The sequence below is a fragment of the Pipra filicauda genome, unplaced genomic scaffold (genome assembly GCF_003945595.2).
Source record: "Pipra filicauda isolate LSUMZ 115617 unplaced genomic scaffold, ASM394559v2 scaffold312_size1046226_pilon, whole genome shotgun sequence".
NCBI classification, from domain to species: Eukaryota; Metazoa; Chordata; class Aves; order Passeriformes; family Pipridae; genus Pipra; species Pipra filicauda.
The window spans coordinates 631,737-656,258 of record NW_024104435.1 but is presented as its reverse complement, the minus strand read 5'-3'; the positions used below and the strand labels follow the sequence as shown (position 1 = coordinate 656,258).

The following is a 24,522-nucleotide window of genomic DNA, read 5'->3' as shown; positions in this document are numbered from 1 at the left end:
ATTGATCTTCACAGAAAAAAGAGCTAGCACTTGAAAACATATAGATCTGTCCTCCTTCTCTGTCTTTTAACTCTCAGTTTTCAGTTCTTTCAACGCTTTCCTGCCACCTCTCCCCAGCTTTCTGCGCATGTGGTTTTTCAGTGGGGGAACCCATCTGCTCCAAAGCACATGCTGCTTGGTGGCTCTGCCTGGCCCAGCTTTCCATGACTGATTTTCATGGCAAAACTTCGGTTCCCTTTCACTGGTGATCCACGTGCAGCTACGTGAGCCCTGGGGGATGAGTCTGGGTGACAGTGCTCCACTCACTGCTTCTCCAGAGAAACAGGCATCTGCAACTCACTCATGATTCATTTAAAGCCTCAGAAAGCTGGTGGAAATAATTTAATTGGCTTTCCTGAGGCTTGAACTCGGCCCAAACGCTGTCCATCAGGAAGACATTCAATTACAGTGTTGGTAGGATAATTAAGGAGAAGATCCAAGTGTGAAAAGGGAATGATGCTATTTTCCTGATGTACTAGCTGTTCAGGGTGCAGAAGTGAGGCAGTGGCATGGAAACCCAGTCCCAAAGGGCAGGAACCTCCAGGCAGGGAGGGGAGCAGCACCCTGGGATCAGTAGCATGTCATTTAGTGCAAAGCAACTACTCATGGTCTTCTTGCACGTTGCAGGTTGCTGAGGGGGGTTATCAAACACTGAGAGACACTGAGTGCCTATGTATCAGTAGCTTTCCTTCTCTCTTCACTGACTTGGGATGTGCAGCTTCACTTAATCACTGAGCCCTTTGTGGTTGTTTTTTTTTGGCTTATTTTCAGAGAAACCAGATGTGTTTTCATTAAGAATATGCACCTCTTTCGTTGTCATTTGTATAATTCTTAAAATTAGGCAAAACTATTAAAGAATAATTGTTTCTGTTCACATTAACAGCCCACAGCTTCTCCAGATGTGGCATTTGACAGCCAAGCAGCTGCTGGCTATTAAATGTGCCTTAAAAGCCCCATTCCTTTGTCGTAAAGGGAGCAGGAGTGTAGGGACGTTTATGGGGTGATAGGCAGATGTTTTGGCTACATCAGACTGGAGCAAAAGTTTAAGTGGTTTCTCTGTTAGAGTCGCAGTGAGTACATGTTTTAACCCCTATCATACACCTTGTCTTCTGGAGCTCTCTCCTTGAGGCTGCGGTGGGATTGTTTCTAATCTCACGCTTACCTCCAAAGCAACAGCGCTTTTTTTGCAGCATCTGGAACACCTCACTCTGCAGTTCTGCCAGGGAGATCTCAGTTGCTGCCTGGCTGGCTTTCCACCTATGCCCTTGAAATACTGGGTAAATTTTTGGAGGTGAAACTTAGGTTAAAAATTTAGGTTGGAAATAATTTGAAATAATGTGTTGCCTTTTTTTCCTCCCCTTTTTTTTTTCCTTTTAAGTATATACTCAAAATCCTCAAAGGCAGGTGTTCTTTCTGTGTCTGTACCAGCACAGTATGCTTTAAACCCAATAAAATCTTTTTGTAGTGGTACATATGAGGGGGAATACAGAACTCATGGAGCTCAATTTCAAGAGTTCTGGCTCAAATTCCCAGGCCTAAACTTTGATGGAGACCCTCTTGCTGGGTGTTGAGTACTGGAATAACACCACTGATCCTTAGGGAATTGCACCACATTGTAACTATTCTTTATCAGCTCAGAATCTGCTAAACTCTAAGAGCTTATGAGGCTACAGAATTTTTTTTCTGTAACAAAAGTCTCTCTGTCTTCTTGGCAGAATTTTGTCCTTCCCATTGCTTATTAAACCAGAAATTCTTCAGTCTTAACTGGATAGGTTTTTAATATAAAAATCCCAATGTATTTACATGAAAAAAAATTCTATAAAACTGAATTTGAAGAGAGTAAAAATCCTTTCAAATCATATGGAACTTCAGAGAATAGACTAGTTCTATAGATACACCATCATTTTTAAGAATTATATCCCTAATTTTATTGCTATTTCTAGTCCAAGTTAGATTAAATATTCTATAATTCAGTCTCATACTCTCCCATATTCTACAGGCCCTTTTCTGAACTGAAGTGCATTATCATAAATAGGGGAAGTATGAGCTGAAACAGTTGGTCTTGAAATTTGCCATTTTTTAATTTATCCAGACCAGTTCATCCTCCATAATTCAATGCAGAAATTTATTTCTTTCCATGAATCTGCTCCCCAGGCTTAGCCAAGCAAGACTTCTACATCCCAAATACCCACCCAAGGGGATGAAGCACGCGTTTAACCTTAGATTCTGGAATTCATTTCCCGTCAAAATCTGACTCTGTGGTGCTGGAGTCTGGCTGTAAATCCTGGCTTAAACCCCTTTTTCACGATTGTTTATGGTGTGTATTTGTGCTTTCACCAATCACAAGAGAATGGCCCGGGCACACCAGCCTTGAAATTAATATTTCAAATAGAATTACATGCCCTGGGTATTAATACTGTGCAATAAATGCCTTGGGATGTGTTGTAGGTATGTCCACTGTCACCTCGTTACTTCTATGAGTGAGGAATAATGCCAATTTCCAACGAAAACCAGGGGGAGCCAAGAGCTCACAGATGGTACCAGCAGCAAAGCTGAGACTCTTCAGGGCTTGGACCTGGTTATTTGGTAAACTTGTATTTCTCAGCCTTCAATCTGTGCTGCTACAAGCCCAAAATATTTGGCTCATCGTGTTCTGGCTCCCAGCTTAAAAGTGGAATTGCTGTAAAAAAGTATGCAACCATTAATAAATTAAAAAAAATTAATTATTTAGAGCATTATATGTATTATAATGTTATAAATAATGTTAATAATTATAAATAGGCCAATGGAGCCTAGAAATTGAAGTGGCACAAAGATGTCCCATACGGAAAAAAGTGAAAACTACTTTAAAGGCAGCTGGAAGAAATTAGCACATGGGAGAAATGAAAACACCTTTAATGGGGTGCATAGTCAAGTTCTGCATGGATGTGGCAAGTGGCAAACCAAAGGGAATGTCTTACACTTGGAGGACATGGGTGGAAGGATATTGGCTGGTACTTTTCAGATAGGACATGGAAATCACAAGTGAGGTTGGACTCTTCCCTTTTCCTGCAAGTTGCTAAAACTTATTCTGGGAGACCAGCCTTCTTCAATACACCTATAAATTCTGCTTCCATATAAAATATCCTAATTTTCCCAAAATAAAAAGAAAATTAGCAACTAACTCGAAGGTTACAAAGAGGAGTAATATTCTAATCTTTTGTTGGCTCCTGCATTAATCACACCATGCTATGTAAGTAGGATGGGTTGTGTAGATTTTATATCTTCCTATTCTTTAGAAAGCTTTTGCACATAGAAGGGATATACTTTATCCCATACGACCACATGAAAATGCTTTTAATATTCTCTGATGGTCAATTTTACAAAATATTAAAAAAAATGTATCTCCCAAATTTGAAATGATTTCCTTTTCCGTTTGTTGGGTTTTTTTTTTTCTAACATATTGCCTATTTGCATAATTTAATTATTAAAACCCGAAACACCCCATATTAGAAAATGTTGGCAACAGCACAGAACAGGAAAGGTTTTAACGGTACAGAAGTGCACCTGTGAACTTCACAAAACCAAAAGCAGTTTTGGAAATAGTTTTCTGCAGAAGCTGAATGCTGTGTGCCCTCTAGAGCTCATCGGGGGAAGCTGTGGTAATCAGCAGGAACTGTCTTGGTCTGGGGTAGCTCCTAATCACGAGTTCCAGCACTCAAAGCACCTGTGTGCTTGAAAGTCCGGATTCTAAATTGGATCTACACACCAGATGTGTAGATTAACAACAAATAAATATCCTGCCAGCTATCAAAGGGGCTAATGTTAAAATGCAGATAAATGGAGTAACAGTTTCTCAGTCTAAGAACGGAGGGGAAATCAAATACACCAAGAAATCCAGTCAATGAAGTGGCTTTCTGTTTTTTGTGATGGTCTTGAAACACGTGGATATTATGGAGCAGCAATGGGTTTGTAGGGATTGGAGCCTTTTGTGCTTCCCTTTCTTTTACCCTGGCAGAGCCGGGTCATGCTCTCACCCAGGCACTTCTGAGCGCAGAAAGGAGACTGCAGAGAGACAGGCTGGGAGCAGCCAGAGGTGAACAGCATTTACAGCCACAGCATCAAACTCTGGGGAGGAGAGCAGAGGAATGAACCTTTTCTGGCTGAAAAGAAATACCTAAAGCCAACCCCCATCTTTATGGGGTATTTCTCATCTTGATTCATGCTCTGATCTCAGGAGACTGTGGTCACTCATCTTCGCTCACTGTGGCTGAGCCAGCAGCAGAGATGAGTGCAGCCTGCCTAAATACTTCCTGCTGCACTCCTGCCAGATTGCTGCCCAGCTTTTACTGTCTTATCCTCGGTGTTGCTCCTTTATTTTGAATATTTCCTTTAGGCTTAAAAGAAATTTTTTTCATTTGACTTAAAAGAGTTTATGAAACATTGTTTCCTTTGACCAAGCCGGGTTGTGCTGCCAGCTGGGGATGGTGAACTGCGGGAGAGAGTCACTGCTTCTGTGCTGTGGCTTTTCAGTTCTTCTGAGCAGCCTCAAAAGCACTGAGAGCTCTGCACTGTTATATATCCGATTGTTACACAGAGCAATCTCACACTGGGTCAGGCATGGGAGCCCGGGTGGGCTGGAGATGCTGTTTTCCAGGGAAGTGCACTGGAGTGCTTGGTCCTGCTGCTGCCTGAGGTCCGGGAAGCTCAGCACAGAGTTGCTTGGGAAAAGAAAAATGCCACTTGCCGTGGTTTATCCAGGATTCTGCAATATTTAGTGAGACACAGAAGGGCTGGGTTCCTTTCCTGAGGTTTGTTGTTTTCCCTCTGTAGTTTTCTTCCAATGCTGCTGCTTGGGGCTCACCTGCCACCCACGTACTGCTGGGGCTTTGGGAACTGCCACGAGCCTCCCGAGCAGCTTCACCACCATGGAGTCCATGAAAATGTGCTTGGAGAAGGTCTTTCTCTTCATCCACATGGCTTTGAAAGGCAGTTATGGCCATGAAATTCCAGCTTGTCCAGCTACTAAGTGGCAAGTCAAAAAACCCCCCAGCTTTTGAGTTTTCCTGGTCCTTACTTGCTACTGTTGGTGTTTCATTGTAGAACCTCTGCAAATGATTTTTGCATCCATGCCTAATGTAGACATATTTCTGTTAGAGTCTCTGTGTTTTAACTATTGAGAATAAAATGAATCCTGCTATGCTACCAGCATGAAATTCACCACACTTATTTACTCATATCATTAGGACAGATTGGTTTGTTTATTGGGTAATTTTATCAATTTTGCTTCAAGAGTTTCCTCAGAACCTACAGTGCAATCCTTGTCTAAACTGCAAGGGGCATAACTAATAAATTCTTACTGCTTTCAGTTTTTCTGGTAGCTTAATTGAATAATTGAGTATTTTCTGCCTAAATAAAGAAGTAATCTTGCTCTAACAGGTTAGTCATGCTTTCGAGACTTGCAGTTTGCTTTCTGGTCACGCATTAGTTACATTTAGAGCTGGATTAAGCTGATTAGGAAATGAAGGTCTGCGCTTTCAAAAGGGCTGAATATTTCTTGATAACTTGGGTTGAGCTAGGACATTTGGGGGTTCCTTTTAATTATGCCTCAGTCCATTTCCTGAAAGTCACATTCCCCCATTACATTGTATCAAGTGAATCAGCCCCCAGTTGACAGTTCCGTGAATTTGGAGCCCTCACATGCACATAAGTCCTGTATGTCCTTAGCAGAGAGAAATGAAAGAAATGAATTTTACCACCAAATAAACACCATTTTGTTGTTAATAACTGAGTAACTAGTTTTGCAGTTCCAAACCAATCGAACTATTTTGATCGCAATTTATTTAAAGTTGAATTTAAAATTCTTGGAACTGCATGTGAGTGGGTGGGGTTGAGGACACGTGGCAGTCTTCATATAATCCTCAAAAGGGTCGCTTTGGATTTTGTAGGTGCAATGTAGTAAAATTCATAAAGACAGCTTGTGTAACTATTTTAAATGAATTTCTGCCCCAAAAGCACTGAGATAGTGCTCGTGTGACAGTGTTTTAGTGCTCTCTGCTTGCACACCAGGAAGGAAGGGAGCAGGAGCTCAGTGCAGGAGCAGCTCTGCTGTCTATGTGCTCACAGTCAGGAGGGAGGGAGCTGAAAAATTGACCTGTTCTTTACTCCAAGTTTTGGTGTCAAGTTTAACGTTGCTTTTTCTTTCTAAGCAGGTGTGAAAGTAAAGAGCTGGATGTTGAAATAAGGAACCTGATAGGGAAGAGTAATGCTTCCCAGTCGTGTGAGGACCCCAAACCTATTGCACAAGACAGTCTGAACCCTCAGAGAACTTCGTGTTCCCTTAAGGTAAAGGCACTGTGCTTTTGCAATGTTTATCTGCCAGGAAGGAGCATTCAGGGGATGTTCCCTGGGTGACTTGGTTATGCATGAAACTTTTGGATTTCTGAAATGATGCAATGAACTTGCTACACATTTATTTTTCCCTGATATAGCTACTTTCTGTTAGGAGGAAGACTGGCTGAGAAGTTATGTTTTACAGTGCTTTAAAAGGTCAGCTAAACCACTCTGATGATCCACTCTGCAGCCACATGTGCCTTTTGGATAACACAGAGCCTTGAATCTACATAACCCCAAAACCACTGTCATTTCTTTAGGTTGTTTGGTAGTTCTGGTTTAACTGAGAATGAGCAGAGCTGTGTGGGAGAGAGATCTTTGGAAGTGTCAGAAAGGCTTTTAGATGAATAGGAAGGAAGAAGAAGGAAGATGCTGATGATTCAAACCCACACTCCTGTGGTATTGCAGACAGAGGATTGTCAGCCACCTGCCAAGGCCCCTGTCTTTGCCTGCAGTGAAGCAGGGTTAACAAGCACGACAGAAACTTGTTCTCAGGTTTCCCTCTCAGTTTCTCTCCTCTCCCCTGAAACAGTGAATGTGGTAGAAGAACAAAATGAATTTCCCTGTTTCCTGGAACTGGGAAGCAGGAAGAGTGATTAAGCCCTGAATGCCATCCACCTGCAAGGGGTGACACACTTACCTGCCTGTGTGACACTCCCACAGGCTGGGGGAAGGAAACCTCTGAAGGCTGTGCCCCAAGGCATGATGCAGGAAATCGGGGAGGAGGTAAAAGAGAGATAGATGACTCTCTTCGATGAAATCCGAAATTACACACGGCTCCTTTCACATGCAAACCGCCAGCTCCAAAATGAGTCATGACCTCGGGGCACGAAACCGAGCTGAGCCTAAGGAGACACCCCAGGGTCAGACTAGTGGGATTAGAAACAGTGGGAGGGAAGCCACAGGGAGGGATGGGGATTCCCGGATGCAGGGGGAGGAATTAGCATGGTGAAACAGAAGCCAGCCCAGAGTCAAGGAGCATCCAGCTTGGAAACCTGTGGAAAAACCTGCTTCCCCACGTTAGGCTCCCTCCAGCAGAAGGGGAATAGGAAAGGATTTGAGGAGGAAAAAGAAGGGATGTGCTTTACCTCAGCTGTTTCTGTGGGGTGCTTCAGTGCTCACCCAGAACACCGTGGCAGTATTTGATCTGTCGTGCCTTTCTCTTTACATTTATGGCACCTTTTTTTGCCTGTGAAAGATGTGTGGTTTTCACAGCTTAAAGGAGGATGGTTTATGATATTTCTGCACTAGAAACATGCTGGGTATTTTTTATTTATACTTTTAAGTCAAGCAACTTTTCCCTTGGCTGGTTACTGAGCTGGACTTCAAGTGAGTGACAGCTTGACAGTAGTGATGGTCTTCAACAACCTCAGTATAAGACGTTAAGGAGCACATGTCTCAGACTGTGTGGTTTGGAAAAGGAGGTCATATTTTTAACACCTAGCAGACTTTCAGTTACGAAGGTTATGAAATAGTATTTGAAAAAAAAAAAACCCACACCAGAAAATGTCAGTTTGTGAAATTAGGTGCTGATTCGGACGTAAAATAAAGGGAAAATAATATATTTAGGAGGTAGGTAAAAGTTAATAATGAAACAAATCGTGACCTTCCATGTAGCATTGGTCATTCATCAGGAAGTTTTTTGGCAGAGTCAGCAAGTTGTTTTCATTCTTTAACTTTTTTCAGGAGGGAAGAGTACAAATTGCACTCTGCAAAATGGCATTTCCATCTGGGCTTAAATTGCTTTCAAGACTTACCTGAAAATGTCTGTAAATAGATTCTCCTTCTGACTAGGATTTTTTTCATAGGAATTTATGATATTAGTGTGGTTTTAAATGCAAATATTTGAGAGAGATAAAATGTAGGTCTGCAGAATGAACCCATTCTCAGCACGTCCTTCAGCCTATGATTCCTTCAGCTGTACTACTTTAACTGTAGCTTGTCAGGATGTTGCATTCTCCACTCTGGGAGAGGGAAAAGATTTGCATCAAAAGACAAATATTACCCAAAAGTACTAGTACAGAATGTATTGAGTATATCTAGTGCCTGATCAAGATTTTGAACACAGGAGGGATGTTTTCTGGGGGAGGTGAGGGTGGATAAAGGTATCAAATAGGAAGGGATAACTGGCAGTGTGTGAACGTAAAGTAAATTGGCAGAGATACCATATTTCATAGGATCCATTGGTAAAAAAAAAGAGGCTACAATAAACTTTCAAGCACCTAAACTGTTTTGGGTGTGAAGTGAGAGAAAAAAAAATTCATTCAAGGGCTATCTGTGCTCACAACCACTGTGTTATAAACTAGGAAATAGCCTGTTTGCTACAGTTCCAAATGATCACCCAGCTATTGTTCCATGAAACCGGGATTTTCATCATCAGGCCCGAGTTTGCAAACGCTTGGGTGCTTGAGTAGCCATGCCCTTGTGGCTGGTCTCCTTGGCACTGGTGCAAACCAGTGGATAAAGAAAATGCTGAAACATGTTCCTGAAACAAAGGAAACGCTGTGCTACGTTTTACTTACTCAGAAACCACATCTTGCTCTAATTTGATCTGGTTGGTTCCCACCTATCAAGACACACGTTTGCGTGTCAGAGAGAGTTTGTAACTGAGCAGCACAGAAGGCTGAGGCTGACACACTTGCTGAAGGGACAATCCCTTCCCAGCACACTTCTGTGGTGAAGCACGTGGACCAGGCTGGGACAGGAGGAGGTATATTCTTCCTCTGGTTTAGGAGCTAATTTTATTCTTCAACCAGAATCTCTCACTTCTCGCCATTTCACCACGTGCACCAGAATGGGAAAAGGGGTTGTGATGGATACTGTGGCAAGCACTGCTGGCATAACAGCAGCTTCAGGAACAGAGCCAAAACCAAAGCTCAGCCAGCACATAAGTAAAAAAAAAGGTTCTCCAGAAGCCATCAAATTTTAACCCAAGTAATCTCAGAGTTAATCTAATTTCTCCAATTATGCAACTGAAGAGTACAATAAATAAAAAATAAAAATTAAAAAAAAAATTCCCCAACAAACCTCACAGTGGATGCACAATCAGCTAGGGGGAAAAAAAAGGAAAAAAAATTACTTTGCCATTTTATCATCATCAAGGAAAGTTCACATTTACTTGCATCAAGCCTTTTAATGGGTCTTTGTTTCACTGCACTGAACAGACTAAATTTTCAGAAGTGACAAATGGCTTTCATTATCTTAATTTATGAGTGATATTTTGTAATACTGTAACAGAAGGCATTCCAGAATTAAGATTAAAATCCAGCACTCTGAAAATAAGAGCTTTTATCTTCTTGTGGTGCCAACGCTTGGAGGATTCAGTGTTGGCTAAGCTCCAAGGCTTTCATTTTTGTCCCATTGCAAGCTTTCCAAACATGGCTAAAAGGCTTTTACTCTCAGAAAGCTCAGGTCTTCCTAGAATACAGAGTAAAATATTTCTCATTTTTAAACAGAGTAGTAAAAAAAAAGCCCAGTGTCAAAACTGCTACTAAAAGAAATTACAGAATATTATAGAAATAGAAGAGAAATTAATAAAAGGCTTCTAATCAGTTCATCTCCCCTTGCCCTTGGAGGCAGGGTTTATGCTGCCACTTGGGAGTTAACTCAGGGAGTTTCAGAGGGCAGCAAATCTTGCCTGGTCTCTTTTGCTTCCTGGGAAGCTTTTTCCATACCTGGCAGACTTTTAGGTTTGCAACTGCATTTACAGTCTGGTGGTCAACCGGAATTCTCAGAGCAATTTAAAACTGTGTATGTGGCTCAATGGCTTCAAACCAAGTAGAAATACCTTAGAATGTTTTTGTCTTTTTGACTTTTGAAGTCTGATAGTTGTCAAGAGCCCCTGTTTCAAGGATTTCTTATATATCTCAGGTTTCTGAAGTGCTGTTGGACAACTGAGTTGTCCTTGACTGTATTGCCGTAGACCTAAACGAGCGTGGTGTCTTTAGCTCTGCAATACCAGCAAAAATGAACGTGGTCACCTCCTTCTGTTTCTTTTCAGTGCTATTTACTGCTTCTGTAAAGACAGACAATGATTTTGCTTCAACCATTCCCAGTTTTTGCTGGAAGAACATCACCACCTCTGAAGAGCTTGAGCTTTTGTTCCCTACTCACTGGCATTTAGTTTATAATCTGCGATGTTGTCACCAGGGAGGGACGTGCTCCAAGACTAGTTTTTGTATAGGCACAGACAAAATTAATTTGTTTTTTGATGGGTAGGATGACTCCTATGGAGAATCTGAAATGTCTTCATTAGAATAGCCTTAAAATAACATTAAAAAACCCACAAGTTTTCCAGTTACTCCATAAACCAGGAAAAACTAAAAAGAACATCAGGGTAAGGAGGATTTATATCATATGCAAATATCATAAAGTAGTAGCTTTCTTTCAAATTGGGGTTTGAATCTTACAAAAGAGGAGTTGCTTAGTCACACATTGTGAACCAGAAATCTGGAATGTGGTTGTTAAATTCCAGCATTTCACAGGATTCCTTTACTTTGTCTAAATCCTTTTCTGGGAATGGAAGGAAGGATTTGTATTATTTTATGTCATATTTCACAGGCTAGCATTCATTCCATTCCTTGAAAATTAAATAAGCAACCTCTGCTGCCACTGAAAAAGCTCTAGACATAGAGATCTTTGCACAATAAGGAATATGATTTTTCTTTCATGCTTCCTTCTCAATTCCATTATTATTCAGAAGACTGAAGGTGACAATATTTTGCACTTTTCTATTTTTTTCTGACTTCATATGTGAAGTCTGTGGAAGCCTTTTCTTTGTTGACCTCTCCTGTAAGTTTAACGTGGTAAGGTTAACCTCTTTTCCCAAATGGCACGAGTTTGGAGTGTTGGATACCTTGAGTACTCAAGTCTTGAGTAGCTTGAAGCTTAGATCCGGCTTAAGTGTAAGACAAGTAGCAGAAGTGAAGATAAGATGTCCCTAGGAGAGGAATAGCAACCCTGTCATTCTTCATCTTTGTGCAGCTTTTCTTGAGGGAAATAAATCAATTTTCCAATTACGGTTTTCCCCTAAACATTTTGAGGTTTGTATGGGACTGTTAACAGACTTGGCTATTGCTCCTTTATGAGCAGGGCACACTCTGTCCTAGTGTCACTTCATAATGGTACTTACATAAGTCCTTTTTCACAACTGGAAGTAGGGATAGAAAAGCCTGAGCTCTTATTTACTGAAAAAGCATATCCCCTTCCTTCCCTTATCCTTGCAACTTCCTCTCTGGGGAGATCTGGCCAGTCCACTGTGATTTACACTCACTCTGAGCAGAGAAAGAGCTGCCTTGCCCGGCATATTAGTCACAAGCAGTGTGCTTCATCCCTTCTGGAAAGCCCCAGCCAGGAAGGAGGAAAAGGTTAAAATCAGAATTCCGCCCCTTATTTCTGAACCTTGGCTGCTTCCACGGGGAGCGCTCGTGGATCTCCTGGGTCTTAAAGCCATTCCCCTGCTCCTTTAGCCAGCAGAAAACGTCTGTTCCATTGCTCTTCTTCTTCCAAAGGTCCGCAGTGAGACAGCCACTCAAGGCCATCTTGGATGCACGTGGGCAGATGGGAGTGACATGGAAGCCCCAGCAGACCCACTGGAAGTAAGTGACTTTTTTAGCTGTTCTCTGAAGAGTTTTCTGATGGTCAGGAACTCCTTGAGCTGGTGCAGGTATTATGTGTGTGACTTTGTAGACTGACGCTTGTGGCTTCACTTTTGTGTTCCAGTGGACTCTTCTGAATGATTTACAATGTTTAAGATCAGATAGAAATATTTTTGGATATGGCATTCTTAGAAAAACCTCTCCTAGCATTTTTTTTTTTTTACCCCCAGAAGTATTTGGTCATTTTAATTTGTTGTTGCACAAAAGGTGCAAAGTGGTTCGTTGTAGTAACCCAAAAACTTCTTTGAGCAATATTCAGGCTGGTTGGTGCCAAGTGTATATATAGTTGTGAGACATGTGAGTTGTCTTATTCATATCAATATTAATCTTAAACATGCAATTAAATATGTGCCTAAGCAATTCAGCATCTGAATAACTCCTTTGGCTGCCAGGTATCACTTCAGATAGTTTAAGTTAAACATGTCTATGAACTACAAGAAGAGGGATTAAATGTTTCCTGCCTTGGAAGTCAAGGGTTCCACATTTGAGCTCAGCAGGACTGGCTGCAGGGCAAATATGTGGTCAGGATTTTTGCCTGTGAAAAGACACAACAAAACTCTTCTTTGATCCTCATTGGTATTTGGCATTAAATTCTCTAGCTAGAGAAAATTTATGTCAGGAGATTCAAGGCCTCAAAAGCGATCACACTTTTATTCTGGTTTTTCATGTGTTGGTTGAGGATTTAGGGAGGGAAACACAACTCCCTGAGCAGTCATTTGTACATAGCATGTTCTTTTTTTATGAGCATGCCTCTTTTTTCCAGTGCAGTTCTCCCTCTCTAATAGATCACATGTTTGTTTTCATGGCAATCCACAGAAACTTCTTGGAAATTATGATCTGTGACACTACCATTATAAAAATGAGGGTTGTTGATGTTGTCCTGCATGGGCCAACCTCCACGCTTCAAAAAACAACTGCAGACTGACTTCCTAATTTCTCCAAATGGCCTATTTGTTTTCTGGATTGCTTGCTTTGAGCCCACTGTGCTAAAGTTTATTACCTTGGGCCTGCAAGCACTTACCAGGGGCAATGCTACTAATTACTCTGGTTCTTGTAAATGAAGGGAATTACGCCCACTTCAAGTTATGCTCAACTTTTGTGGCTTGTACTAATTGTTTAAATTGCCATCTGTAAGATAATTAAAATCCAATTTTGTGTTCTGTGTCTCAGATGGTACAAATAGATATGAAATTGTTTATTTCAGTGGCTGTTTGCATAATGCTTCAATTAAAACACAGACTAAGCAAGGTTAAGGCAGATGTACACTTCAGAATCTGCTCTCAGTAGGTGTAAAGGTACCAAAATACAAATGCAATGCAGGAAAAAGTTTCTGCTTCAGTTCCTTTACGTGCACCTGCCAGAGTGGATGGAGCTCTACACAATAATCATGCCAAAAGCATGAATTTTTGAACATTTCTTTTCTCCAGTCAAGGCACACGTTACTGACCAAGAAGAAGACTTCATCACCCAGTTCTCTGGAACAACACATCCTCTCACTGGAAAGACAGAGACGAGAGGTAACCTTAGATATACCCCTAACCTTTACAGATAGAACCTCTAAGACAGACCTTGCAATATCAGTAATGGAAGCAGGAAATCACTGAATGTGTTATCCCTGTTAATTACACTGTATTTAAGCAGCTGTTTGTTTTATCCACCAGTCCAGCAAGGCCTGTGTTCTTCCTCTGAGTGTCTCGTCCTGTGCTCTTGTCAGATAATTTCTATGTGGATACTTGCTGCTTTGCATTTCTTCACAGCTTGAAGTGTGCAAGCACTTAAATTACATTTAAAATTACGTTTAAAATTACGTTTAAAACTAGTTCCTAGTTCTCTGTACCACACTTGGCAGTTATATTTAGAGAACTGTTCCTAAAAACAGAGGATGACTTACTGTACCGTGGCTATGAATGTAGAAGAGCAGAGATTTATGGGGTGCAAAGGGCAAATTTTATTAATTATCACAGTTATAAAGGCCAAGGAACAACTGTGAGTAGCAGCCAGTTGTGTCTTGGTCACAGGTAGTAGCAAACTGGAAGCTGGTCTTTTCCTGAGCATCCTAAAGAGTGACCCTATATCCTTCAGTTCATTTGTTTGGAATCAAAGAAATTCTACTTGGAACCCTATTTATGGAACTGAAAGCAAACTAGCAGGGAAGTCCTTGGCCATTTAGGAGCTGCAGCTCGGGATTGGTGCAGCGCTGCCAATGATTCACCTGCAGCTTATGGTGCTTTGCATGTTTGCTGGATGTTGCTTCCTGAGTGTTCCTGTGCTTTAGCTGGAATACCAAAGCACTGGCAGATGGGCTGGAAAGCTTGCCAGACCTTAAACTTGCTTTTTCTGGAATGAACTGGCCAGATGATGAGGAGGTAGTGAACAATCATAGCTGGAGGATTAGAATGCCAATCTATTTTTGATTTATTGACAATGTTGAAATAAGGGTTATTAACTGTGACTTCCTGGTAATTACAGCTTCTGGAGGTGAACAAGCAATGGGATCATCAATTTAGAAACATGAAGCAGCTCTATGAAAAGCAGGTAACACTGTTGATGACTTCTATTGGAATGTGTATGTCACCTAAGTCTGTGTTCAAATACCACCCAGCCACAGCCATGGTAAAATCAGCCTGCAGTGCCTACTGTGCCCAGCCCCTGCTCCTCCTCATCACATATCTGTTGGTTCTTGTCCCATCTCTCGTGCCTGGCTTGGGAAGCCTGGGAGCTCCCTGGGGCCTTGCTGTAATGGTGGAGCTCTCAGGTAAATCCTCTGTGAACGTTGCCCCCCGTAAGCAGGGACTGTCAAGACGAACTCTAGAGAAATACTTTTTCTTTCTTTCTTTTTTGTTTTTTTTTCCCCCAAGCTCCGGTTGACGTAGCTTTTGTTCCTTGCTCATGGCTGTGTGGCATCACTGCTGCAGCCATTATCATCAGCTGCCTAGTGAAGCTGACTGCTTACAACTTTGCCTGGTATTCCCAAACCCAAGTTGGTTCATTGACTGACAGTTCTCATCTATTGCTTCCTGCTATGAGAAGGAAGTTTACAGGATGATCTCATGTGCTCGTCAGGAAGATTTTCTCTCCAGTGTTTTCCGACAAGCTTTACCGAGATCTGAATCATTCACTGTCTCTTTTTTTTTTCTTTCTTCAAAGAGAAGAGGAATTCAAATGGCTCTTCCTCATTTAAAATGGAGCTGTTTTATGCCCCTGGGTAGACACCTTGGAGATGCTGTGCCTTTGGGAATCTCCAGTCAGCCCACCATGGTCTGTCCCTTGCTTTTCAGCTGGCAGAGATGAAAGCAAGGCTGGACATGTCGGAGAGGAGAGTGAGCGAGCTGGAACAGGAGAGACATCGGCAGCAGCCAGGGGATGAGAGGTCGGGAGTGCTGGGCAGAGAGAAGCTGTGGCAGGAAAAGGTAGGAGGGTGCACTCTGTCACCTCCTTTGTGCTCTGTGCTCAACACTTTCTTGCCTTTCATCGTTCTCTGCTCATGCAGGGCCGAGCGTGGGCTGTGAGATGAGATGTGGTGCTGAGTGTTGTAGCCAAGGCAGTGGCTGCTGATGTGCCTCATCAGAGAGCTGTGCACAGAGGGAGAGTCATTTCAATAGAACCTGACAGACAGCACAGCACTAGTGTGTGCGTGGGGGGCGTAAAGAGCAGATTGATAGGAGCACTGCAGAGATTTCCCTCCTCGCTGTTCAGTTCAGGGGGAAGTGCTCTGTGAACAAAAATGCTACAGCTATTTCAAATGGAACGGGAGCATCACTGCAGGTGTTACACAAAGTGCTTGGCAATAAATACAATTCATCTCCAGACACCCAGATTTTGGTGTTGGCTGTATAGGCTGTTTCAGCTCCCTGCAAATGTTAGTAATACAGTCACTGCAGTTATTAGGCCTGGTCAGCCGCTCTAGAGTGCTGTTCACCTCACCCCGACAGTGGCTGGGCTCCTCTCTCAAGACTCCTCGGGCACTGGCTCTTATGTATTCTTTTGCATCTAAAATTAAATTCCTAAGCTGAATTCCCACCTCAATAAAACCACCAGTCAGAGTGATCAGCATGTTTATGCCTGACAAACACACAAAACTTTGTGCTCCGTTTTCCAAGCCCCACAGAGAGGTGCTTCCTGTTCTCATTCTGCTCTGTGGGATGATGTACTTGGTGACCTCTCATGAGACTTTCTGGATGGTGATCTGATGGCTGAGGTTGAGCTTCTCTGTTCACTTGGTAACTTGAAGCAAACCTGCAAACAAGTGGCAAGGGTGTCACTGCCAGGCTCAGATGAGATGTGAGTTACCTGCTGCAGGAAAAGAAGTGCAAAGCCCTCAGCTTGTGTCTGCATGAGCTGAACATTCATCCAACCTGCTTATCAATTAGTGCTAGCCAAGCATGTACTTGATTTCCAACCAAGGGGACTCTGTACATGTTTTAAAGCAAACTAAGTCATTATGTACTCGCTGAATCACTTCCTATATTTGCTCTGAGTGTGGATTCAATGTAAGACAATCCATCTTCCTCTTCATATTACTGCCTGCCTTTTAATATACCATATCTGGGAAAAATACCCCTAACTGTTTTTTTATAAAGACAAGGATGAGAATACACTCTGCAAAATTTTTCACTATATACATGAATAATGAAATAAATGACAATGTAATCCAAAAGTTTCTTATGGGGCCAGGTTAACCTGCATGGAATTTCAGCCTTAGATTACCAATTTCTTTAAAAATTATTTATTTTTCTTCTCCCTGGGCATGTCTATGTGCCCACAGACAGGAATTAAAGACCAGCCTAATCACCGGAAAGTCTCGGTGTCAGAACACCTAAGATTCAGTGTTGAATAAGGAGCAATAAGATGTAAGAATTCAGATGGTTCAAAAACCTGAAGAAACTGGAGGTACTTTGTTGTAAATGTTCATGTTCCTGGAGGTGCCAGCCTTTGAGAAGGAGAATGTGTGCTAGGAGCTGGGAAAAGATACCATTCATATGGTGCCCTGTGCATGTGATTGTTTGATCTCGATTTTTTTATTTACATAAAGCAGCTGCAGAAGAATATTTGAAATACTTTCTTTTTCTTTTGTAAAAAAGCTGTTGTGTTTCATATGTCCAAACAGCTTTGTTCCAAGACCAGTCTGGCAAGAGTGGACTAGTGAGGAATGTGTTACCCTGCAAAGGAAGCTTATGGGTTGCCATTTGCTTCAGGATCTGATTTGGATCTCAGCTCCCTTTGCTGTAAATTGAAAATAGCCACTGTGAAAGCCATAGAATAAGAGATTCAAACTTACAGGTTGGCAAACATGCCTTAATTCTTATAGTACCATCTTGGAAGGCTCATGTTGCAAGTAGGGACATCTTCCTGGTAGTTTGCTGGGAAGGCAAGAGTGTAGGCATATGCACTAGGAATGGTCAGATTGAAATTCAACAACTGTGATGGGCTCAAAAAAAGGTAGATTTTTAAGCCTTGATCGGTTGCATGGTAAATATAGAGTGGGCTGAGACCTGTCTCATCTCTCCTGTAGTGAGTAAAGCCTTAAGACTATGTGACACTGAGATCTGGTTTTGTCTTTAGTGTTGCATGGCACTGGGAATGGCTGGGACTCCTCCAGCCTTTAGCCTTGGCCTTGTACTGTGAATACATAAGAGAAATGCAAGTCTGGGATAACTGTCTGTATGATTCTGCCCTGCTTGGCCTGCCAGCTTTCTCATGCCTTTGTGTGACTGCAGAGAGCAGGGATTTAGCCTGCTGTGTTGTCTCTGTCCCATCATGTGGTGAGTGGTTAAAACAATGTCTTCAGACTTTATCATATCTGGGCTTCCAACGATCCGCCTTCCTGTTGCCTCCCTTCCCAGCTGTGCTTGGGACAACAAAAAATGCAGCACATCTGTCAGGCAGAAGATACTCTGAAAATTGTTCTTGAAAAACGTTTCCATCTGCACTTCAGCAGCACCTCTCTGTGTTTTTGCACCCCAGAAAGAAACAAAAGTCCTCAGTGAAGCCCTCCACGAGATGAGGGAGGAGAACAAGCTGCTGAAGCAGAAGAATGCCTCCATGGCTAGAAAGAAAGAGCACTATGAGGGGGAAATAAGCCGCCTCAATAAGGTAGGAGCAGGAGTGAGCTGCTGACCAGGAGCTGTTCTTTTAATTCCAGGAGCTCCCTTGTCAGGCAGTGGCACTACCAGATGCCCATCTTTTCAACCCTGGGTGAACAAGGTAGCAGACCATGATCGGCTTTTGGGAATTGGGGAAACAAGGAAGACCCAACCTGAGCTAATACGTGTTCCTGGCAGGTAGTAGGGCTGCATTGCAAAGAGGAAAGTTAATGGAATCTTTGGCTTCTCCTGTGAAACCCCTCTACATGTCATTTCTAAGCTCCTTCTACATCCTCCCTCCTTAGAACAAAAGGGAAATGGCACAAAGATGACTTTACGTGCACCGTGGTTAAAAAGAAGTCACACAGTTTTAAAACTGTTGTTTTACTTATATTCTGTGTTTGAGAATAATGGCTCCTCTTCACAAGACACAGTCCTGTCTTACTGTTTGTACCCATACACACATATATTCATGCATATAAGTATTATGTGTACTTAGGTCTCACTGAGGAAATTGCCATTAAATAGCTAAATGGGATTTTTTTTTTAACTGAGGGAAAGTAATAAATGTAATTTTGTTTAATCAAAAGATCACATAAAGCAGTGGGTGTTTTCTAACAATTTTTTATTTCATGGTGAACCACAAACACTTCCTGAGGAAATGCACTGCAGTTACACTACATTGCTGTGTAATTTTAAGTGCTTTAACAAGCTAAAGGGTCATGATGTGCAAAAGTCAGGCCAAAAAACATAATGTTTGCCATAATAAAAAAATCTGTCAGAACATATGATCTCTAGCTCTTTTTGAAATGCATTGACAGGACTTGCTCAAAGCCTCAGTGTAACTTTTATTCAAGGTTCATTCACACTGTTTTGTGAAACAACTTATTTCAATGTTTTCTTTTGCTGCCTTATGATGTGCTTGGAATAAGACAGATGGGTAAATAGAACATTGTTTTAAATGAAGCATCGATTCATGTAACACACTTTCCCAACAGTAATTTACTGATTATCTGTGTATCTGCATCCTTCAAATCTCATGTCAGGAATGCACATAAGACTGGAAGGGACCTTTCAAAGTCTAGTCCCCTGCTATTGCAGGTTCAGCCACTTGAAGTTATGACAAATCAAACAACTTCTTCTTCTTTTATTTGAAATGATAAAACAAAGTCTCACAGTATTGCTTTCAAATGCAGTTTAAAATAATCTTCACCTTATTTTTCTCTGCTGTTAACCTATTGAATATTGAATTTTCTGGATATTTATTTTTTTTCCCCTCCATAATCCTGAGATGTAGAACCTCCTCAAAAAGATATTTAAAAGTGTCTTAAAAAGGAACAAAAAGCAAGTTAATCGGTCAGGTATCTGTATCTTCAAACTCCCATGTTGAAGTTCAGCCTTATTTATGTGTTGACATGGAACATAAGCTTTGCCACTATTATAGCAATTTCTCTTCTGCACAATCCTTAGGGACAGCAGCTCATCAGGTAAAAAGCCTTCCTTTTCTATGCCTTCCATGGAAAGGGCTTGGTTTTGATTGGCCTTTTGATGATTAATTAAAAATTATTCCAGTCCCAGGGAGAGCTGTGTAACGTAATGCTGTTAAAAATAAACAAAATCTGCAAAGAGCTGTGGCAGAATTTCGCTATAAAGCTTAGCGAGAGTGGTGCAATGTTGTGTGTATTCCTAACTCCCTCTAGTGACAAGCTATCGAGACTACACAACGTCCTCTCCAACAGGAGAGTTTACTCCGTTCCAGTTGAAGAAATCTGTACTTCAAGTGCAAAAAATGTTTCAGTCCGACTTTCCACTAGTCACATTTTTAATTTAAAATATTGCTTTTATTTTCTTGGGGGTTTTTTGTTTGCTTGCTTTTGGCCTCAGCTAAGTTTAGACACCTATCTGTTTTCCCAAAATCCAACTTGCACAGGGAAATGGTGTTTATGGATGAGATTTGCAGCTGTGACTTCTGTAAGTAAATATTGTATATGGTTATAAGTCAAAGCACAGTCCCCTAAATTGCACTGACTCAAATTCATGGATGTAGTGTGGTATCTTTGAAAGTGTGGACCTAGTCATGGATATATGTTATTCATGGGGTTTGTATCCAGGTCTAGTGGTTAGAGTGTCTGACTCTCACCGCTGCGACCCGGGTTCGATTCCCGGCCCCCTGGGCAGGTGGAGCTCGTCAGCCGTGGAAGGCAATCCACCTAAGAGAAGGTCACTCTAAACAAACCTACATCCTGGGGACCTCACTGCCACTGTCCAAGCTTTGCTCGGCCCCGGCAGATGAACCTCAGGACTAAAGGGTGGGCTCAGTTCAGCGCACGCTGTGTCTCACCTAAAAATCCACTGCGCAGGCTGGAAGGGTTAATGACCTTTCCCAAATCTTCACTCGCGAAGACTGGCCATTATTTATATATTATATATCCAGGGTACATAATGGAGGCAAATGCAAGTGAAGGGAAAACCTCTTTCTAAGAATTTAAAAGGATATTTTTTTCCTTTTCATGTAATGAATCTCTTCTTAGTATTTTTGCTGTTTGATGTTACAGACCCTTCTGGATGTGTTGAAAAAGCAGCACTCGCCTGCCCTTGGGACTCCCCTGGGAAAGGGTGACAGGAATAGCATTGAGGAGATGAGAACCCAACTTGAAGTGCTGAGGCAGCAGGTAAGAGCAGCTGGAATTAAGGCTAGATGGATTTCACACAGCATAATTTTACCTTGTCTCCCAAGAATTGTGCCTGGCAGACTTGCTATGCAGAGTTTTTTCTTGGAAAGCTGGAACGTTGGCTTGCAGTTTTTCAAAGTGCAAGGCAAAACATTTGCATCCATAACCTACATCCCAGCCTCTTTAGATGCATATTTATTTATTTTTAAATCTTTGTTCTGAACAACTCAAGTGCTTTGTGCACTACCTTTCTTTCCTTATGAAAGAACCTGTTTAAAAAACATTATAGTTTTCTGATAATTTTACATTTTGGGTCTGGACAGTGTTAGGGTTAATGTTATTGACACACAAATGGATGTGATCAGAATGTGAATTTTATTCAATGGGAATAAAATACTTGTTTCTGTCATGTTTGACAGCAGAGCCAGATTTTGCTCTCTAATGTAATGCTTGCCACATGCTGGAGAACAAAATCCTGCACTTGATTGTACAGTAATAACTTATTTCATTCTACACAATAAAATAGAGTAAACCAATTTTTTTTTTTTCAGAATTCTCATGGGGTATCTGTGTTATGAATGTATTTTTCTAGTTGTATAAATCAGTACAGTGAGCCCAGAGTTGCTTGTACACGAAGTGGAGCAGGAGGCTGTAACTGTATGGAGAAGGGACTCCTGGGACAAACAGTGACGTGGTAGGGTCTCACCAGAGCCTGGTTGTCATCAACCCATCCCTGGTCATGACAGGAGAGATGAAGGCATTCTTTCCTTGGGAGGTGTCCCCCTCTGTGCCAAAGGGGTTCCCTTGCAGCCTCAGCAGGTTGTGCAGCTGGGCAGTGAGAGGGAGGGAGGTGGGACAGAATGGGGAGAGAAGAAGTGAAGAAATACTGAGGGGGGAAGTGTGTAGCTGGACAAGGGACACAGGGATTGCAGCTTTGCCTCTGCCTTGGAGGGTCAGGGGTGTGCAGGCCTTCTCCACACATGGGCTGTGGAGCGGAGTCTCCCCACAGCCACACAGAAAGCCTTTGTTCCTTTTCCACGGTGTTATTCAGGAAGGAGGTTCTGTCTAGTGGGGACCACCAGGTCCAAAAAAACCCCTGCAAAAATTAGCTGCAACAGGCAAGTTGTGAAAATAATTTATAGCGCCCTGTGTTGACTTTTTTCTTCCCCTGAGGTATTAACATTTCTTTAGTCCTTCTGTGATAGTCCTGCTGCCAGCAAAAGGAAAACTGGATCTATCTGATGGGCAGGGCATGAGCCACAGTGAGAAAGGCCTTTGGAAACAGACTGTCAGCAGCTTTAGGGAGCAACCAAGAGGACATGAAAGGACTTCTGAAAGTTCTGGTGGTGGTTCCCACCCAGACATGCCTTTGCTGTTATTTGTCAGTAGAAGTGCCACCAACCTCCAGCTCCTCACCGGGTGAATTCCTACCCATTCATTAGCTGGAGAATTCAGCCAGTCAGCTTAACACCAAATAATTGACAGATTTGTGCTTCGCTTCTTGCTGCCTGAGCCTGGGGTGGTCAGACATTTGTTTAGTGGGATGAAGCGCTTTGATTCCTGGGGACACAAAACCAGCTAAACCATTCCAGGCCTCAGCAGAAGCTTATCTTCTAGGAACCAGGTCAAACATCTGTATTTGCATTTTGAATTGTGTACATTGCATTTCCCTCTACTTCTTCACTGGGGTGGGGAGGTTCTTCCCCAGTTGCTTGCACCTCAGCTACAGGAGGGAAGAGAAAACTGGAAAAAGTGTTGGTAAAATCTTCGTCCTGCTACTGTTAATCCCTTAAAAAGCTTGATAGTAGTGTTTGCTCTCTGGTTTATAATATTTAAAGCTGATATTTGCCAGTCAGCCTTTTAAATTTCAAGGGTCTACAAATACTGAAGCTGTGGACTGTTTTGATTGACAGGTGCCATTGGAGAGTAGTCATTACTTGTCATTTTGTATTGGTCATAAAAAAAGGCAAGGCAAACTTCTGGTTGTAGGATTGTCCAGAGGAGGGGTCCCTTTGGAATGCAGTCTGCTGCTTGGGCAGTGTTTAAAAAGCCACCAGACAACTATAGTGGATGAAGTGGCTCTGCTGAGATACTCATCCTTGGTATTAACAATTGCAGGTACAAATATATGAGGAAGACTTCAGAAAGGAGAGATCTGACCGAGAAAGGCTCAACGAGGAGAAGGAAGCACTGCAGAAAGCTAACGAGAGATTGCAGTCTCAACTGAATAAACTCAGCTCTCAGGTATGAGGCAAAAGAAAGCTCCCACTGCCAGCACATGTGCACTTTATTTTTGTTTTCTCACTTTCCACGCAACTCAAAGCTTTCTGGCTTCCATTAATTGACATTGGATTTTATATGAGGTCACCACCTGGGATGAAATCATTCTGAAGTAATGCAGTATAAGAAGATGAGAAACGATTAGAGAAGGCTTCCAAAACGAGTAGATGAAGGGAGTATTTATTGCAAAAAACTTTTCAAACGTATCTTAAAATGGAGGCGGGGGGGGGGGAATTACCAAAAACAAGTCCAGAGGACTTTGATTGTTTCACTGGCACTTGATATAAGAGTTATAACATCAAACAAACTTTTGAAATAAAGAGCTTCTCTAGTTAACCCTGACCTCTGCAATTGAATTGCAGGGCTGGTAATATCACTGAGGAACAAAATGGGCTCCACACAAATGAGCTGAGCAGCCGCCGCAATAATTTTTTCTTGCAACATCCTTTTTATCTCTTCAAAGTAGTGTCAGTAGGAAGCCATAGTAAAATCATGGCATGCAAAACTCTGAGCTTTCTCAATCCCCATTAAAAAAAATGACGAAATTTCGAGGTTTCCTGTCTTGACGAAGTTGTGCAATGTTTTAAAAGAATGGCCGGTTACCAGCATGTTCTGTGATGATTTATTGTCCTCCCCGACATTGTTGTGAAACAGAAACTTCACTATTGACTTATTCTCAACCAGCCCAAACATCAGTACTAGTAAGGTCTTGCTGTAGTATCAGAGGCAGTGAGTAGGGGGGGTGTCTAAAAACGGAGCTAAAAGGCCTTTCCCACTCTTCCCCAGTAGGATCAAGAGAAATGCCAACACCTGAAGGGCTGTACAGGTGCTGTGTAACATGTATGTACAACTTGTCTGTCCCTGCAGTGCATCCACGGTTCACACTGGAGATCTTGTTTGTCTCTTCCTGCCTCGGGATTTGGTTCAACAAAGCTTGTGAAGGATTTTAAAGATGAGAGCAACCATACAAAATATTTATTAGTTTGTTTTCTTAAGTCGAATCGTTTAGTTGTGACTCACAGAATCACAGAATGTTAATCATCTTTTACCCCTCCTTCCTCTGTCCTGAAGCAAATTCCTGTTGACTTTACTGTAATGCAGAGGGCCTAAAGAAAAGGCAGGCCTAAACCTTGAGGCCATTGACTTTGGTCCTATACCAAAATTATTTACTTTTCTTGTCATGCAAGTGTCCATGTAGTTCTGCTTCAAATTATCGAAAGCTACTGTGTGTAATGAAGATATAGAATACTTGAATATAGAACACACCCAGAAACGCTCTTGTCATGTCTTGAAACCAATATTTTTCTCACATAAAAAGTGCCAGGACTCTGCTGTGGTGCTTTCTTAAATAATTTTTAAACAATAAGTGGTCAGGAAGGGCTAAACCAGCAGCATTGTGACCCAATGCTGAGAGAGGAG

The 24,522-nt window shown here is 42.0% G+C and overlaps 1 protein-coding gene across 1 annotated transcript in view; it reads left to right on the top strand.

Annotated features, from left to right (window-relative positions):
• TNIP3 (TNFAIP3 interacting protein 3) overlaps positions 1–24,522 on the top strand; it is a 56,171-nt gene that overhangs the window by 23,391 nt on the left and 8,258 nt on the right. Inside the window, exons 4-11 of the mRNA XM_039383515.1 lie at positions 6,228–6,363; positions 11,922–12,008; positions 13,496–13,585; positions 14,538–14,603; positions 15,347–15,478; positions 18,033–18,161; positions 20,707–20,823; positions 22,942–23,067. Coding sequence (XP_039239449.1) covers positions 6,228–6,363; positions 11,922–12,008; positions 13,496–13,585; positions 14,538–14,603; positions 15,347–15,478; positions 18,033–18,161; positions 20,707–20,823; positions 22,942–23,067 — 883 coding nt within the window. The remainder of the gene's footprint in view (positions 1–6,227; positions 6,364–11,921; positions 12,009–13,495; positions 13,586–14,537; positions 14,604–15,346; positions 15,479–18,032; positions 18,162–20,706; positions 20,824–22,941; positions 23,068–24,522) is intronic.